Source organism: Mustela putorius, unplaced genomic scaffold, assembly GCF_011764305.1.
Source record: "Mustela putorius furo isolate JIRA1106 unplaced genomic scaffold, ASM1176430v1.1 tig00003853_pilon_pilon_pilon, whole genome shotgun sequence".
NCBI lineage: Eukaryota > Metazoa > Chordata > Mammalia > Carnivora > Mustelidae > Mustela > Mustela putorius.
This window is the reverse complement of record NW_025422005.1, coordinates 35123754-35141724: the sequence shown is the minus strand read 5'-3', so window position 1 is coordinate 35141724 and position 17971 is coordinate 35123754. Positions and strand designations below refer to the sequence as shown.

Below are 17971 nucleotides of genomic sequence, written 5' to 3'. Positions count from 1 at the left end.
GAATCCTACTTATTCTCCAAGATCAAGATGAAAGAAGACTCCAAGTGATCTCCTCAAAGTGATCCTTCTTCTGGTTCTCAAAATAATCACTCTTTCTTCAAGTCACCTGACAATCCTCTGAGGCTTATTGTACCTATTGCTTTTTTATAATCTTTTAGTCTTTACTGTTATTTGACTTTTCCTGTGTTTCACCTTATCTCACTAACTGGATGTTAAGGTACCAGAGTGAAATTATTTCTTGTTTAATGATATCTTGGAAAAGATCTAGCAATCACTAAGTCCATAAAATAAATATGAGTAATAGTAAAATATTTAGTTTTTAAAAAAAGATTGGCAAAGAAGACCCATATTAAATGAAGAGATTAGTACATTTATGAAGACTGAATTATAAAGACATTAGCTGTCCCCAAGTTAATCTAGAAATTCAATGTAATTCCAAGAAAAAAATCCCTTTAGGATTTTTTTTGGAACATAGTAAAATTGATTATAACGTTCACAGGAAAGGATAAGAATGTGCATGGACAGCTAAGACAAATTTGAAAAATAAGGACAAAGAAGGGAGAGTCATCCTACCAGTTTTCTAAACATTTCCAAATTTATAAAGTTACATATTACCAAATTAAATTATTAATTAAAAATGTACTGTTGTAATAGGAAGGGGTAAAAAGGTAGTGAAACAGAAAAAAAAGGCCCAGAAACAAACCTATAAATATAAGATAATTTGGCACATCACAAATCAATTCAGGAAAGCCTGAACTATTTTGACAAATGGCTTTAGAGAAATTACCAACTCTCCCCATAGGAAAAAGAATTAACATTATATCCATAGTAAGAAAAAAAATTCTACATGGGAAAAAAGGCCAAAAAGTGAAAAAAATTTTAAAACTAGAAGAAAATATAGACTAGGTAAGGCTTTCTCAAATAATACAAAATACATGCAAAACTTAAAAGAAAAGTTAGGTAATTTGATGTGATCAAAATTTAAAACATCAGTATAGCAAAATATAATAAACATAATAAATTTAAAAGACAAAACACATACTGGAAGAAGATACTTGCCATACATATAATAAGGAATTTCTATCCAGAACATATAGAGTACTACAAATCAAAAAAGTATTAAACAATCTAATAGAAGAAAATGATCTAATTAGGCAATATACAGAAGGGGATGTATTATGGCCAAAAATACATAAAACGATGCTCAACCTCACCAGTAACCACAAAAAATAGAGCAAAAACACTTTTTGTTAATGAAGCTGTTAAAAATTACGTCTGACAATATTGTGTGCTGCATATCGGTGAGAATATAGGGAAATAGTATTCTTACTCAGTGCTGGTGGGAGTTGGTTGTGGTAGCTAATACACAACACGCCTTTCAGTGATCCTTTCCTCTTCTTTGGTGTTCATGCTTTTGTAGAGTCTTCTCCCACACTGAGTCAGAAGTGTTCTGAGAGAATAGAATATGGTAGAAATGATGGTGTGTGACTTCTGAGATTAGGTCATAAAAAGCATTGCAGCTTCTAGCTTGCTCTCTTGCTTAATTGCTTTGGAGAAAACCAACCCTGTCAAAAGGATATTCAAGTAGCCCATTGCAGAGGCTCCCATGGAGAGGACCAAGGCTTTCTGCCAAGGGCCAGCACCAATTGCATACATCAAATGCATAAGAATCAAACTTAACTCTTTAAAAAATATTTATTTATTTATTTGAGATAGCGAGAGAGCACGAGAGTAGGGTGGGGCAGAAGGAAAGGGAGATGGAAACTTTACCAGATTCCATGCTCAGCAGAGCCCCATGCATCACCCTGCGATCATGACCTGAGCCGAAACCAAGAGTCAGACACTTAACCAACTGCTCCTTCCAGGTGCCCCTCAAACTTAACTTTGTTTAAGTAAGTGTTTAAGTAATATTTCTTCCTATGTTCCAACTTCTATTAACCATCTTTATCAGCAGTTGATTAAATCAGAGTAACATATTCATTGATTCAAAAAGCAAGTACTTTTTGAGATCTTCTATGTATAAAGCATTATGGCAAGTGATAGAGATAGAGACAGAGATAGGCCCTTCCTTACAAAGAAATGGTTTCTGCCATTGCATGTCTCACACATGTACTCTAGTCAGGCATTTAAGATATACTCAGTGCTGTCCTCCCCCCCAAAAAACTGTAAGTTCTAGGAAGGAAAAGAATAAGTGCCATAGAAGTCTATAATTGTGGTACCAGATTTAAGGAGTAGAGATTATGCTATTTCACAGCAACCAAATAAGGTATCTCTAGATGTAAATCCATTTACACATATAAATAGATAAGAGTACTACATATATACTCAATTTGGAATATTTGTAATTCTTACAAAAGTTAATATGGGCATTATTACTAGCTCCCTTTACAAATCATTTAAGTGAGTCATGACTAGGATCACACAAGTAGGAAGTGTAGGAAGTGCAGGAAGTGCAGGAAGTGACTGACAGCCAATTCTGCCTCTCTAGCCTGTGCTCTTTCATTCTGAGGTTATAGCAAAACCAAACTACTTTGGCTCCTTTGTCTCCAATCATTTACTCTCTTCTTATTCTTACTTTATACCCTAGAACTCGTTCATTTTAAAGGGAGGTAGCAATTACAGGAACTCTTTTTTTTTTTTTTAAAGATTTTATTTATTTATTTATTTGACGGAGAGAGAGATCACAAGTAGGCAGAGAGGCAGGCAGAGAGAGAGAGAGGAGGAAGCCGACTCCCAGCCGAGCAGAGAGCCCGATGCGGGACTCGATCCCAGGACCCTGAGATCATGACCCGAGCCGAAGGCAGCGGCTTAACCCACTGAGCCACCCAGGCGCCCCAGGAACTCTTAATATAGTTCTTGGAACATTTTAAAGTTGTAGAGATTAGTCTGTCAGCAAATCTGAAATGAGTTTTTCTTGCTGCTTACAACTCACCGTTGTTCATGGAGAAGTTAGCGATGAAGGTGCCATTCTTGAGCACCCACTTGAGGATACATTATAGTGAAGAAAATAGAAATGATCCTGGCTCTCATGGAGTTTACTCTCAGTTGGGCAGTCAGACATTACACAAATATATAAAAATATGTGTACAATTTGTTATAAGTAATATAAAGGTGTAAACAAAACAAAACAAAACAAAAACCGAGTCAGTGAGGGAACCATGCAAGACCTAATTTAGACTGGAGGCAGAGGACCAGAGAATTCTACCAAAGCCACGCAAAAAATTGTTTTGTTTCCTAGGACGCAAGGTGCTAAACCCGCCAAAACCTGGGAGGGAGCAGCCGCCTAGGCGGTGAGATCTTGGCGCCCCACTGTCCAGTCACCGGCTGGTGCAACTTTGCCCGGCTCTGGAGGGGACCGCCAACTTTATTCTACATTATTGTGGCATGAGGAAAGTTTCCATCATTCGAACACTTGCTAGTGTTTTCCTAGCATCTTTCTGCCGGCTCCTCGGCTCGGCCGTGACAGTCTCCTGTCTTGTTAATTCTACCATAGCAGCCTGATTTTGAACTTTCCCTCTGCCTGTGCCCGGTAAGCCTAGAACTTCACGGAGGCGGCTCCTCCGAGGGCTCGCGGCCTGGCCATTTCACTTGACCACACAGTGTACTCCTCTTTGGCCAGGCAGGTGGGTTAGAGGCGCGCGGGCCGGCGACTGTGCCCGGTGCTCCTCGCCCCTAGGTGGCCGTCGGCCCCGCGCAAGCGCTCCGCGCGCGTTCTGGGCTGTCGGCGCCTGGCGCGCGCCGCCGGCCGGCGCTCGCTCCCGCCCCTTCTCGCGCCCGTGGCGGCCCGGACAGCGCGCGCCACCTTACGCTCGTTCTCAGGACGCCCTCGCCGGTCCTTGCGGCGCGCGCACGGGGCCGGCCCAGGCTCCCCACTCGGGCCGGCCGGCTCGCGGGTTTGCTCGCCCCGCCCCTCCCCCGGCGCCGCAGTTGGGCGCTTGCGCGGGGCGCGTGGCCGTGGCCGGGGTCTCCGCCGCAGCCGGTGCCGCCGCCGCTGCCGCCGCCGCCGCCTCAGTCAGTCAGTTCCCAGCAATGGCGGAAGGAGGTGAGCGAGAGGAGCTGCTCTCTCCGTCGCCGGTCTCTCCGGCTAAGCGCCTATGCTCGTGGCCCAGCCCGCAGGCTCACCACCCTCGCGGTTCGCCCGGGGCGGCCAGCGGTGGGGTGGGGGGCGTCGGCGGCAGCTGCCTGGCCCCCGGGGCCCGCCCCCACCTGCAGCCCGAGTCCTTGCTGGACTGCGCCGCCAAGACGGTGGCGGAAAAGTGGGCGTACGAGAGGGTGGAGGAGCGCTTCGAGCGGATCCCGGAGCCCGTGCAGCGCCGCATCGTCTACTGGTCTTTCCCGCGGAATGAGCGGGAGATCTGCATGTACTCCAGTTTCCAGTACCGTGGCGGCCCCGGCGCCGGAGCGGCTGGCGGCGCCGCGGGGGCTTCGCCGGCCGAGGAGGGGCCGCCGCCGCCCCCCGGGGCCGCCGCTCCGACCGGCTCCGCCCCCGGGGCCGCCGCGGCGGGGGCGTCCGCCGGGCTGGGCACAGCGGCGGGAGCGGCGGGCGGCGGCGGCGAGGGGCTGCCGTTCCGCCGGGGCATCCGTCTGCTGGACAGCGGCTCGGTGGAGAACGTGCTGCAAGTCGGTAGGTAGTAGCCCGGCTCCTCTCTGGTGCCTGGCCTTCTTTTCCGCAGGTGCCTTCTCTCTGCAAGGAGCCCGGGGCCAAGATTCCAGCTTTCTGCCCAACTCTTGTTCCCCTGCTGAAGGACACACTAGTCACATAAAAAACTTTTCTCAGCATTTCATTCAGGTCCACTGCTGCTCTTTCCCCCACTCGCCCTCTACCCCATTTCTTTTTGTTCGAAGAGCGAATAGATCTCTTTTTTACTCTCACTTCTACACCCCACACCAAAGCAAAGGGATGGGGGAGGAATGCCTTTTTGGATGTAATGATTTCAGAAATGCGTTTTTCTAATTTAAGTTTAGAGAGAAGAGAATTCTTAGTGAATCTGGAGCAAGCAGTCTTACAGGCTGTTTGAGGGACAGGCTGTCAAAGGCAATCTGTAGTCTTTACAGATTGAAGCTGGGTATAATTAACTTTAAAATCGGAAAAACATCAACAAAATATTGTGCATTTCAAACAAGTAGAATTATACGCTTTAATTTTTTTCCCCCTTAGACCAGTGGTACTTGGGAATCTAGGCTGCGGACTTAACAATAACCGAAGATGGAAATGTGACAGCTCTCTTCTCCACACCCCCACCCAAGGAAAAAAAAAAAAAAGCCACACAATCTGGAGTGGGGGTGGGGTCTGTCTTCCTTGTCAGACTAGGGTAAATCAAAAGCTGGTCACGTTGGGTTTTTCAAATGCTTCTCATTTAACAAGTCTTCGGATTTGCTTTTGTTTTATCTTTTTGTTGGTGGGAAAGTGAAAAATTATTTTTTTTCTTTTACTCCTCCAGATCTTCTAGTCAATTTGTTAATCTTACTAAATACATAAATACAGTAGTAGACCTGTTATGTGGAATGGTTAGGGAGAAAGGGGGAAAAATGACATTGTTTAACATTGAATTGCTGTGTGGAAAATTAAAACACTGATTTTTTTTTTCTATTCGGGTTATTGTAGCTTTCTGGACATGCACATTATGCATTTTATTGTACAGTATATGCTTATATTTATTGAAAAAATACTGATTTTTGAAAGGAGTTGGAGAAAGGTTGTTTTTAGAATTAAATAAGTACTGAACACATACACAGGCATGCCAAACATCTAGCTCTCTTTTCCCCAGGTAAAACTAATATATTTGAGATTTTTTTCTTTTAAAGAGTGGTGCATTGTGGTGTTTCATATAAAGTAATCTACTTATGGTTATTGAGAATCATTGAATCTTCTGTTTCTTTTTAAAACAACAGTGTACCACAATTTGTTTTGCAAATGTGAAATGTAAATTTATCTAAATTTATCTTGTGTCCGAATACAGTGACAATGGATTGAGAAAGTTTTATTTGGAAAGGCTAGCTAGTGCTTTGTGCATTCGTATTTTTGAAAGAATGAGTTGAATAATCAGATAATTAAAGTGTACAACTTGAGTACTGAAATACTGAAAACATGAAAGTGAATGTAGACATTATTAATCTGCAAACTTTATTTTTATGAGTTTAGATAAGTTAACTTTTAAGATTCTTGTTTAAGATATCTTAAATTGAGAAGTGTCAATTTAAGTGGTTGTTTTATAGTAAGGGATGGATTTGAAAGAATTTTTAAACTTGAGGGGGCAAATGAGGGACAGGAAGAGTTTTAAAGAGATATATATTTTGTAAATGACTATAATTGTCAAATTCCATATAAAATCAGATTTTGTGGGTGATGCAGGTCATGTTTAAATCAGATATTTTTCTTTCATGGTATGATAGTTGGCATGCTTATTGGGGTAATGAGCTCTTGTATGAGAGTTTTGGGGTCTGGAGAAAAGACACATAAGCACGTTTTCTGATTCTTACTGTGGATTTCATAGATGAAGATAGGAGAATTAATTACTTACTTTAGTAATGCTATTTGAGAACCATGAGCTGTGTAATCTTTATTTTTCTTACTTTAATTTATGCTAATGAGTGTGAAAAAGGATATTCCATTCCTCACATTTTGAGTTCTGTATCTTAGCATGAATCACCATTTATTATGTGAAATTAAGACTCATCCCTCATTCTTAAACTTAAAATATGAGTATGTGACTTAATGTACATGATAGGTTTTATAAAAGTATTGCCAAGAGACTGGTGAGGAAATGATTTAGATATAGGAAGATAGTAATAGTGTTTTTCAGTTTATAACTTCAAACTCAGTTTAATTACTCAGTGGTCCTAATTTTAAAATGCTACATATTTCCTTGATGTTGGTAAGGCAGAGTTATAACCTCAGAATTGGGAAGTTACTGAAGTCTGATGGTTTAGAAAGGAAAGGAGTTTAGGGTATTTTTATAACAATACTCTTTTTAAAGGAAACGATTCATAAGGAGATTTAAATGGAAAACAAAAAGACCTTAAAATTAAAAAATGTAAATATTTAACAATGAAGAAAACAGCACAACACAAAACAAATTTTGAAGGAAAATAGACAATAACAAAAAGACCTGTGCAAAGAGTAGGTATACTACGTTCGGTAACTTCTGATTACTTTCTACATGGAATCCGGTAATGGGAAGTCATGGGCTTGTTGAAAAGCAAGTACTCTGTAGAAAACGTCAGATTTTGAATCAGAACTGAAACTTTCCCAGCTTGATGTAAACAAATTGGAGAACTATAGGCTATTATGCTCAAAGGATGCATTTCTTCTACATAACAGTACTGAATCAGAAGTATTGTTCCTTTTAAAAAGGGAAAATTGTAAATTAGTCTTTTCATGTACATCTGTAAATTTACGGCTGTGTGAAAGACAGTCTGATCTCTCAGTTATTATGAAGGTAATAGAGTTCAGATGTTTTAGGTATTTGCATTTTTAACCTGTTTAAGAAGTCCATGGAAATTATCAGTAGTATAGACTTTGGAAAAAAAATACTTATTCAGGAGTCTGTAGATGGTATAAGAATGGGATGATTATAATTTACTAATAGTTTTAAGAAGTTGACCTTTTTTTTGCAATTCATCATATCTTAAGTAATTTATCTGCTTGGTAAAACTTAAGTAGGTTTGTGACTTCTCAGGGAAATCTGGATTGATTCAGGGGAAAAAATCATTAACATGACTAAGAGGAAGTATCCAGGGGTCTTTGGATGGTCTGACAATGCTCTATCACTGAACCTAGGTTGTAGCTGTTGGATATTCACCTTATACTAATTCTTTTTGCTGTTCCATTCCTTTTGTTCAGTACATTTTCTTATGTCTGTTATATCTCACAAATGCTGTTAAAAATAAATGCAACTGTGTTTTTTTTTAAAGCTTTTTTTAAAGCACTAACAGTTTTTCTCTCTTAAATGCAGAAATATTTATTTGGATGTTTAGATTTTAAAAAATTAGGTAAGAGCATTCAGTGACCTTCTGTGCTGGTATATCTTAATGATATAAATTCTTATATATTGTTATGTATATTCTTATGTTATATCTATTATATATTATAATTTACATATGTATCCAAAAATTTTCATAGATTATGACTGTTGATGTCAACAAAACCCCATATTTTTAGTCCCTACATTTTCTATAAGTATAATTTGCCCTTGGATAGTCTTCAAGACAAGAGCCACAATGCTATGTACTACCTTACATGGAAGAAGTATAATTACAAAGACAATAATAATTAGAAGATCCATTTCATAGCTTAGATATCAAATAATAAGTTTATAATTATGAGAACTTGTACATTATCAATAAACTATGAAATTTTTCTGTAGTACAGCTTTTGTGAAGTACATTGTGACAAGTATTACAGTTGTTGATTTTTTTTAAAATTTATTTATTTGATAGACAGAGATCACAAGTAGGCGGAGAGAGAAGAAGGGAAGCAGGCTCCCCGCTGAGCAGAGAGCTTGATGCGGGACTCGATCCCAGGACCCCGGGATCATGACCTGAGCCAAAGGCAGAGGCTTTAACCCACTGAGCCACCCAGGCACCCCTAGTTGTTGATTTTCGTATATGATTTGTTTTGATCTGTATTTTTTGGGGGAACAAAAGATATTCTCATCTAAAAAGCTTTATAGCATTGTATGTAAGTTAAAGTAGTTGTAAAATCATAATAAAATTCATGAGGAAAAATGAATTTATGTTTAAGCTGTTTGAGCACAGAAGGTAGCTGCATACTTTAAGGGATATGTGGAAAAATTTTTTAGAGTAGAAACTTACCAAATTTTAAAATCACATTACTTTTTTTAAGCAATGAGTTCTCTCCTTTTACCTCCCCCTAACACATCACACAAACATCTTAATATTTAATAAATATTTGTTGAATAGGGAAGGTTAAGAACAGAGGTCTCAGTGTTATAAGACTTAAAAAAAAGAGCGAAGCTTAAATTTTTAGTATTTGTGTGTTATTAGAGGATATGGGGAAACTTCATACCTGTGCATATTAATAAACTGATAGCATTAAGTAGTATCAATGTTACATTTGTGTGTCTTCTATGTTTACTGTTTTGTGTGAAGGCTATGACTTAGCATTTTCTTTAGTTGAAAGCTTTAGATGAATTATTATTGAAGGTAATTTTCTCAAAGAGCTTTAGATTTTCAAAATTTTTAAATTCTAGTTAATTAATATATAGTGCAGTATTGATTTCAGGAGTAGAATTCAGTGCTTAGAGCTTTTAGATTTAAAAGATAATGAGTAAACTAAAAGATAGTGGATTTTATTTTAGAGGTTATCTATTTTAGAAATTAAAAAAATATATATTATTGAAGTATGAATACAAACTCTAAATTTTGAAGTGAAAATGCTAGAAATTTATTTATGCCTATGTGAAACAATTTCATTTCTCTTGTTTCAACAGTGGCTGTTAAAAATTAAGATGTTAACTGTCAGTGTTCTACTATGGTGATGGTTGTATGAATATAAGTAAATGTTAAAATATATAGAACTATTCCCAAAAAGTCAAGTTTACTATATTATACCTTAGAAAATCAAGGCATTAATGTATCTATAAATTAATGAATATACAAGAAAGATACTGAAAACGCTGTATTAGTATCCTATGGCTGCTGTAACAAAGTGCCACAAACTGGGTGACTTAAAACAGCACAAATTTATTGGCTCACAATTCTGGAGGCCAGAAGTCTGAATCAACATATGGAAAGGCCATGCTCCCTCTGAAACCTATAGGGGAGTCCTTCCTTGCTTTTTCTGGCTTCTGGGGGTTTGGAACTCTAATCTTTGCCTTTGTTGTCATATGGCATTCTTCCTATGTGTCTCTGTCTTCACGTGGCCATTTTATAAGGATAGCAGTCATACTGGATTAGGGGCCCACCCTGCTGCAGTGTGACCGCATTTTAACTAATTACATGTGCAATGACCCTGTTTCCAACTAAGGTTACATTCTGAGGTACTGGGGGTTAGGAATTCAAACATACCATTCTTAGAGGGACACAATTCAACTCATAACAGCTTCTCACACTTACTTCTTGTTGCATAATAGTTTCATGTGAATTTTAAACTTTTTTATATTGGCTATGGTTTTATATTGGTTATGGTTTAAATTAGAAATTACCACATTCATTTTATTAGGTAAGCATTATTTCAATTTAATTGATTCAGTTTGCATGATTGATATTATTTAATATTTTTAGTACACGTGAAACTTTTTTGTTGAGTAGGTGGTTATTTAAAGGTTAAACCTGTCATTTTTAAATAAAAAATGATGATTGTGCAGTACAGCAGTCAGGAAATACATGCAAGGATGAACAGATTACTGTGAGGGTTTTTTTTTTTTTTTTTTTATGTGTATCCTTTATAACTTGTCTTTGGAAATAGGTAACCCTCAAAGCATATGAACCTTTTCTTTTCTTTTTTTAAAGATTTTATTTATTTATAAGAAGCAGGCAGAGAGAGAGGGAAGCAGGCTCCCTGCTGAGCAGAGAGTCCAAAGTGGGGCTGATGGGGGCTTGATCCCAGGACCCTGAGGTCATGACCTGAGCTGAAGGCAGAAGCTTAACCCACTGAGCCACCCAGGTGCCCTGCCTATGAACCTTTACTTAACCTGTTTCCAGACCTCAAGTTAATATGGTTTAGAATTAGTGTTTGTTATTAGAAATAGACTACAATCCATTCCAGACCACTTTTTTTTTTAATTTTTATTTTTTAAAGATTTTATTTATTCATTTGACAGAGATAGATCACGAGTAGGCAGAGAGGCAGGCAGAGAGAGAGAGAGAGAGATAGAGAGAAGCAGGCTCCCTGCTGAGCAGAGAGCCCGATGTGGGAATCGATCCCAGGACCCTGAGATCATGACCTGAGCCGAAGGCAGTGGCTTAACCCACTGAGCCACCCAGGTGCCCCTCCAGACCACTTTTTAAAAAAAAGATTTTATTTATTTATTTGACAGAGAAAGAGAGACGGAGAACACAAGCAGTCAGAGTAGAAGGCAGAGGGAGGAGGAGCAGGCTCCCAGCTGAGCAGGGAGCCTGACACACAACTTGATCCCAGGACACTGGGATCATGACCTGAACTGAAGGCAGTTGCTTAACCAACTGAGCCACCCAGGCACCCCAGATCACTTAAAAAAAAAAAAAAAGGTTTTATTTAATTCATTTGTCAGAGAGAGAGCGAGCAAGCGCGCGCACAAACAAGGGTAGCGGCAGGCAGAGGGAGAAGCAGTCTCCACACTGATCAAGGAGCTCGATGCAGGACTTGATTCCAGGATCCTGGGATCATTACCTGAGCTGAAGGCAGACACTTAACTGACTGAGCCACCTGGGTGTCCCTTTCCATTCCAGATCACTTTTATGTGAATTTTCTACCTTGTAGTTTATTCATAGGCTTATTTCTTTCCTGATAGAGGCAGCATGCTTCTTGGCCACTTTTAACGTATCATTGAACTAGTATGCCAGGGAAATTATACTCATTTTAATACTAACTTTAGTATTGTATTATAGTATGCTAAATTACTCTGGTATTTTTCATGATCATACATAGCCAACTGATTAATTTTTGGTTTTCAGTATTGAAAAAATTGTTTGTCCCCTTAATGTATAATGGGATATGCTGTAAGTTTGTGTTCGATAAATGTTTATTGAATAAATGAGTAAATTGCTATATGACTTTTTTATATTTATATTTTTTATATTTTTATATTTTATATTTTTAATGTATTTTATATTTTATACTTTTTTATATTTATGTAGTATGGACATCTCTCTTCATTGATTTGTATGTAATAGGAGCCTAGGCGATACATTGACAATTTGTAATTTCTGATTTCTGAAACATTACATAGATTTTAAAAATGCCACTTATTAACTAATTCTTGATTCATTCATTGAATTTTTTGGTAACGATTATATTTAGTTTAGAGAGAGTATGTGTGTGAGAATAGGGGGAGGAATACAAGGAGAGAGAGAGAATTCCAAGCAGTCTCTGTGCTGAGGGTGGATCTTGATGTGGGGCTGAATCCCACAACCCCAAGATCACGACCTGAGCCAAATCAGAATCCCACACTTAACTGACTGAACCACCCAGGCATCCCTCATTCATTGACTATTTAGTTACTTGTTTTGTGTAAGGCTCAATAAATAACCATTTTCCTGATTTTAGTGGACCTCATTCCAAAGTATTTTGTATTTTCCTGCCTTAGAATATAAACCCAAGTTGGACACTAAAGCCTAAGGGTCTAGGGACTACATTATGTTGACATTTATGTAGGTGGGGAATAATAAACTGAGTGGGTACTTGACTCTAAGAGATTCTCTGAAACCTATTTTGAGGGTTTTTTTTTTAAAGATTTTATTTATTTGACACATAGAGATCACAAGTAGGCAGAGAGGTAGTCAGAGAGAGAGCAAGGGAAGCAGGCTCCCTGCTGAGCACGGGACTCGATCCCAGGATGCTGAGATCATGACTTGAGCCGAAGGCAGAGGCTTTAACCCACTGAGCCACCCAGGCGCCCTATTTTTGAAGTTTTATGTGTGTGGTTTTCTTGGTCATTTGCTTGTTTCCCATTGTAATGGAGTGACAAATGTGGTATGCAAGGCAGTATAACATTGTTACCCTCTTTGAAAATAGTTGAATCAAAAAATGAAATACCTGTTGGGGCACCTGGGTGGCTCAGTTGGTTAAGCGACTGCCTTCAGCTCAGGTCATGGTCCCAGAGTCCTGGGATCAAGTCCCATATTGGGCTCCCAGCTCCATGGGGAGTCTGCTTCACCCTCTGACCTCCCCTCTCATGCTCTCTCTCACTTTGTCTCTCTCTCTCAAAATAAATAAATAAAAATCTTAAAAAAAAAAAAAAAGAAATACCTTTAACCCTTGTGCTTTTCTTGCTTTAGAACAGTTATTTGTGTACTTATTTTCATTTAGTCCTCAGGGAAATGCAAATTATAACATAAGGAGATACTACTACTACCACTACTACTACTACTATTACTACACACACACACCCAGTAGTATGGCTAAAAATAAAAGACTGCCAATATCAGTGCTGGCAAGGATGTGGAGCAATTAAGAACTGTCTTACCGTATTTGTAAGTATGCAAAATGATACAGTCACTTTGAAAAACAAGTTCTTATAAAGTTAATCATACACTTAATCGTAAGATTCAGGAACCCTATTCCCTTTTATTTTTTTTTTAAAGATTTTTATTTATTTATTTGACAGACATAGATCACAAGTAGGCAGAGAGGCAGGCAGAGAGAGAACGGGAATCAGGCTCCTTGCCAAGCAGAGAGCCCAACGTGGGGCTCAATCCCAGGACCCTGGGATTATGACCCGAGCCGAAGGCAGAGGCTTCAACCCACTGAGCCACCCAGGCGCCCAAAGGAACCCTATTCCTAGATATTACTTAGAGAATTGAAAACATCTGTTCATAAAAAGACTTGTACTTGAATATTCAGAGCAGCTTTATTCAGAATAGCCTTAAGCTGGAAACATCCCAAGTGCCTATCAGATGGGTAAATAAATAAATTGTACATCCATACAATAGAATACTATTCAGCAATAAAAAAGAATAGACTATTGATAGCCTAGAAGCATGGATGATTCTAAAAAGCATTAAGCTAGGAGCACCTGGGTGGCTCAGTCAGTTAAGTGTCTGCCTTCGGTCAGGTCATGTTTAGTCCCGTGTTGGGCTCCTTGCTCACAGGGAGCCTGCTTCTCTCTCTTCTTCCAGCTCAGTGTGTGTGTGCTCTCTCTCTCAAATAGTAAAATCTTTAAAAAAATAAAAAATAAAATAAAAAACATTATGCTAAATAGAAGAAGCTAGACCAAAAAGAGTACATGTGACACAGTTTCATGTATATGAAATTTTAGAAACCGCAAAGCTATAGTGACAGAAAGTAAGTCAGGGGTTGCTAGGGTACAGGGGAATGGGGTATGAGGAAACCTTTTTGGGTGATGGAAATGTTCCATATCACGATCATAGTAGTGGTTACATGACTGTACTTGCTTGTTGAAATGGTGAATTTCATACACTTAAAATTGGTAAATTTTATGGAATGTAAATTATACTTAAAAAATTTTTATTTTAAAGGAAAGAATAGTGGGTTTCAACCACAGTTTCACACTAAAATCACTGTGGCAGATTTTTTTTTTTTTAAAGATTTTATTTATTTATTTGTCAGAGAGAGAGTGAGTGAGAGCGAGCACAGGCAGACAGAGTGGAAGGAAGAGTCAGAGGGAGAAGCAGGCTCCCTGCGGAGCAAGGAGCCCGATGTGGGACTCGATCCCAGGACGCTGGGATCATGACCTGAGCCGAAGGCAGCTGCTTAACCAACTGAGCCACCCAGGCGTCCCTGTGGCAGATATTTTTTAAAGACAGTGTCCATCCAGGACTCACCCTAAATTAATTAAATGAGAATGAGGATTCAACTTCAGAGTTTTAAAAAAAGTTTTTAAACTTACTGTACGCAATCAAAACATTATGTCATATTTATTACACAAATGTTACGGACCATGTCATCTTTCTTTTCTACTTCAATCTATTCTGTTTTACCAATTTTTAGGTTTATTTATGGACTTCAAGGAAAATTATTCTCTTACCACTTAAAGAATTTGTGCCTGTATTTTGGAAAGGTCTCATGCAAAATTATATAAATTCTTTGTCATTATCACCATCAGAAGACACTTGTCTAAATGTAATGCCAATGTATAATTTTCTTCATGTTTGTTCACTTATTCATTTGTGAAACATATTTAACATTTTATTAGAAAGATTATTTATTTATTTATTTATTTGACAGAGAGAGATCACAAGTAGGCAGAGAGGCAGGCAGAGGGAGAGGGGGAAGCAGTCTCCCCGCTGAGCAGAGAGCCCGATGTGGGGCTCAATCCCAGGACCCTGAGACCATGACTGGAGCAGAAGGCAGAGGTCCAACCCACTGAGCCACCCAGGCGCCCCATATTTAACATTTTTTAATGTTCTGTGCCACATAGAACATAATTTCTAGATTTAAGGAGAACATTGTTTAATGTAGGATATACATGTGAAATGACATTTAACACATTTCATAATAATAGAGGTAGTTAATATGGAGGCAAAGAGTAGGAAGTGATTAACTGAAGAAGTGGGGACAGCTGGATGTATTGCTCTATTTTTTTTTTTTTAAGATTTTATTTATTTATTCAACAGGCAGAGATCACAAGTAGGCAGAGAGTCAGGCAGAGAGAGAGGAGGAAGCAGGCTTCCCACTGAGCAGAGCGCCTGATGCAGGGCTCAATTCTGGGACCCTGGGATCACGACCTGAGCCGAAGGCAGAGGCTTTAACCCACTCAGCCACCCAGGCACCACTATTGCTCTATTTTAATAGAATTCCAGTTATAAGAAACATTGAAATTATATCTTATATTACAAAAAAGTTTGAAAGCAGCATTTATTGCTTATAAGTTAGATTAACCCTTCACGAAATTTCCTCGGTATTGACATTTCTATGCCCTGTAATACTCTAGTCCATAGTGATTCAAAAGAGTAACATCGGCAGGAAGGAAGATGACAGAAAAATACCAGCTGTTAATCCTTTTTTCTCAGAATAATTTTACAGATTTCTGTCTTTAGAATAGCTTTGTTATCTTCATATAATCCCCCCTTTTCCTTTGTTTTTTAAAAAAAGTATTGCTTCCTTTAAGTATAACTATACGATAGAGCCAATCAGCAAAATGGATTTTGGTCTATCCATTCGTTATCGGTAGTCTGTAAGCAACAGAGAATGTATAATATCTTTGAAAGCCTTGGAGATAATTATGTTTTTTTCCCTATTCATTCATGGTTTTATTGAATGGAAGCCCTCAGCATTAATACATTCAGGAAAAGCCAGCCTGTCAACACCTGATAAACTGACATGACTGGCAAGCATCATGTACACAGTTGATGTTAGCAATATAAAATTCTTTCTCACACTATTGTTCCCTATTGCAAAAAAAAAAATTTTGCTGATTTTTTCTCTCACTCAATATTATGTTATTATATTCTTTGCTACCATATATATCTATCATATATATTATTATATATATTACCTAATATGATACAGGGTATATATTATATAACATGATAATATTATATATTATCACATATATGCAGGGTCTATGCAGTAGGTAGCCTCAGAATTCTGGCTTCTTGCTCTATCTGTTTCATTACCTGTAGATGGACAGAATGATGATACCAACCATTGTTTTGAGGATAAATTATCTTCTTTTTTTAAAGAGAATGCCGTGTGTGCACCTTAATCAAGGAAGAAGGTGAGGGGAGGTGGGTGGGGGAGAGGTAGAGAGAGAATCTTAAGCAGGCTCCATGCCCAGGGCTGAGCCTGAGGTGAGGCTCCATCTCACAACCCTGAGATCATGACCTGAGCCGAAATCAAGAGTCAGACATTGACCGACTAAGCTACCCAAGTGACCCTCAGGATAAATTAATAGGTAAAATAATTAGAACAGGGCCTCGCACTTATTAGGTGCTATGTAAATATTTGGTATTATTAATATACTACAATTACTGAAAATATTCTGTATTTGTTACCTTTCCTTCTTCAACATTCCCCCGGCTTCTGAAGCCTTTTCAGTCTGACTTGTGCTTTCATTCAGTGTATTAAAATTGATCTCTTAAAGGTCACCAGTGACCTCATGATTGCCAAACACAGTATCCTTTTTCCAGTCTTCATCCTTCACTACCTCTGTGTAGAGTTTTCTGTAGTCTACTGGATCTTCTTCTTCTTCTTCTTCTTCTTTTTTTTAAAGATTTTATTTATTTATTTGACAGAAATCACAAGTAGACGGAGAGGCAGGCAGAGAGAGAGAGGGAACAGGCTCCCTGCTGAGCAGAGAGCCCAATGTGGGACTCGATCCCAGGACCCTGAGATCATGACCTGAGCCGAAGACAGCGGCTTAACCCACTGAGCCACCCAGGTGCCCCATGCATCTTCTTCTTGAAATACTTAGACTTCACTATTTTGGCTTTCTTTTCACCTTCCTTCTTTTTTCTCTTATCACACAAAATTGAGATGTATGTTGGGGTGCCTGGGTGGCTCAGTGGGTTAAAGCCTCTGCCTTGGGCTCAGGTCATGATCTCAGGGTCCTGGGATCAACCCACCATCACATTGGGCTCCTCTGCTCAGCAGGTTGCCTGCTTCCCCCCTTTCTCTCTGTCTGCCTCTCTGCCTACTTGTGATCTCTGTCAAATAAACAAACAAATGAAGAAACCAACAAACAAAAATCTTAAAAAAAATTGGGATGTATGTTTTGCCCTAAGCTTGCTTGCTTGCTTGCTTTTTTAATTTTTTTTTTTTAAGATTTTATTTATTATTTGGGAGACAGAGAGTACGAGTGGGGGTTGGGGGAAGCAGGCTTCCCGCTGAGCAGGGAGCTCAATGCCGAGCTCAATCCCAGGATCCTGGGATCATGACCTGAGCTGAAAGCAGCCATGTAACCTCCTGAGCCACCCAGGTGCCCTGCCCCAAACTTTCTAATTTAGCAATTTATTTATTTCTATAGCTTTAATTACTGTTTTATGAATGCAAGATAGCATCATATAATGTAGTGGTTTAAATTTTGTTTAAAGTAACTCTACTACTCATTTTCAAAATTAAATCTTAGATGGTATTTCAGGTTTTGCAGCAGAAAATTTGAGCAGTTGGAGGATTGGGAAGGGACCCCCAACTCAGTCAGCGAGGCCAGCTTCTTTTTGCCCCTGTGAAGCACTTCTAAATAATAGTGTTGGGATTTGAAGTCAGGAGATCTGCCTTGGTTTTCTTTTCTTTTCTTTTTTTTAAAAAAGATTTTATTTATTTACTTGAGAGAGAGAGACACAGCAAGAGAGGAACACAAGCACACAAGCAGGGAGGTGGGGTGGGAGAGGGAGAAGCAGGCTTCCCATC

At 39.1% G+C, this 17971-nt stretch overlaps 1 protein-coding gene across 1 annotated transcript in view; it reads left to right on the top strand.

Annotated features, from left to right (window-relative positions):
• The first annotated feature begins 3854 nt into the window (after positions 1–3854).
• Positions 3855–17971, top strand: part of ZSWIM5 (zinc finger SWIM-type containing 5) — a 217976-nt gene continuing 203859 nt past the window's right edge. The window contains exon 1 of the mRNA XM_004741536.3: positions 3855–4624. Coding sequence (XP_004741593.3) covers positions 4030–4624 — 595 coding nt within the window. The 5' untranslated portion in view covers positions 3855–4029. The remainder of the gene's footprint in view (positions 4625–17971) is intronic.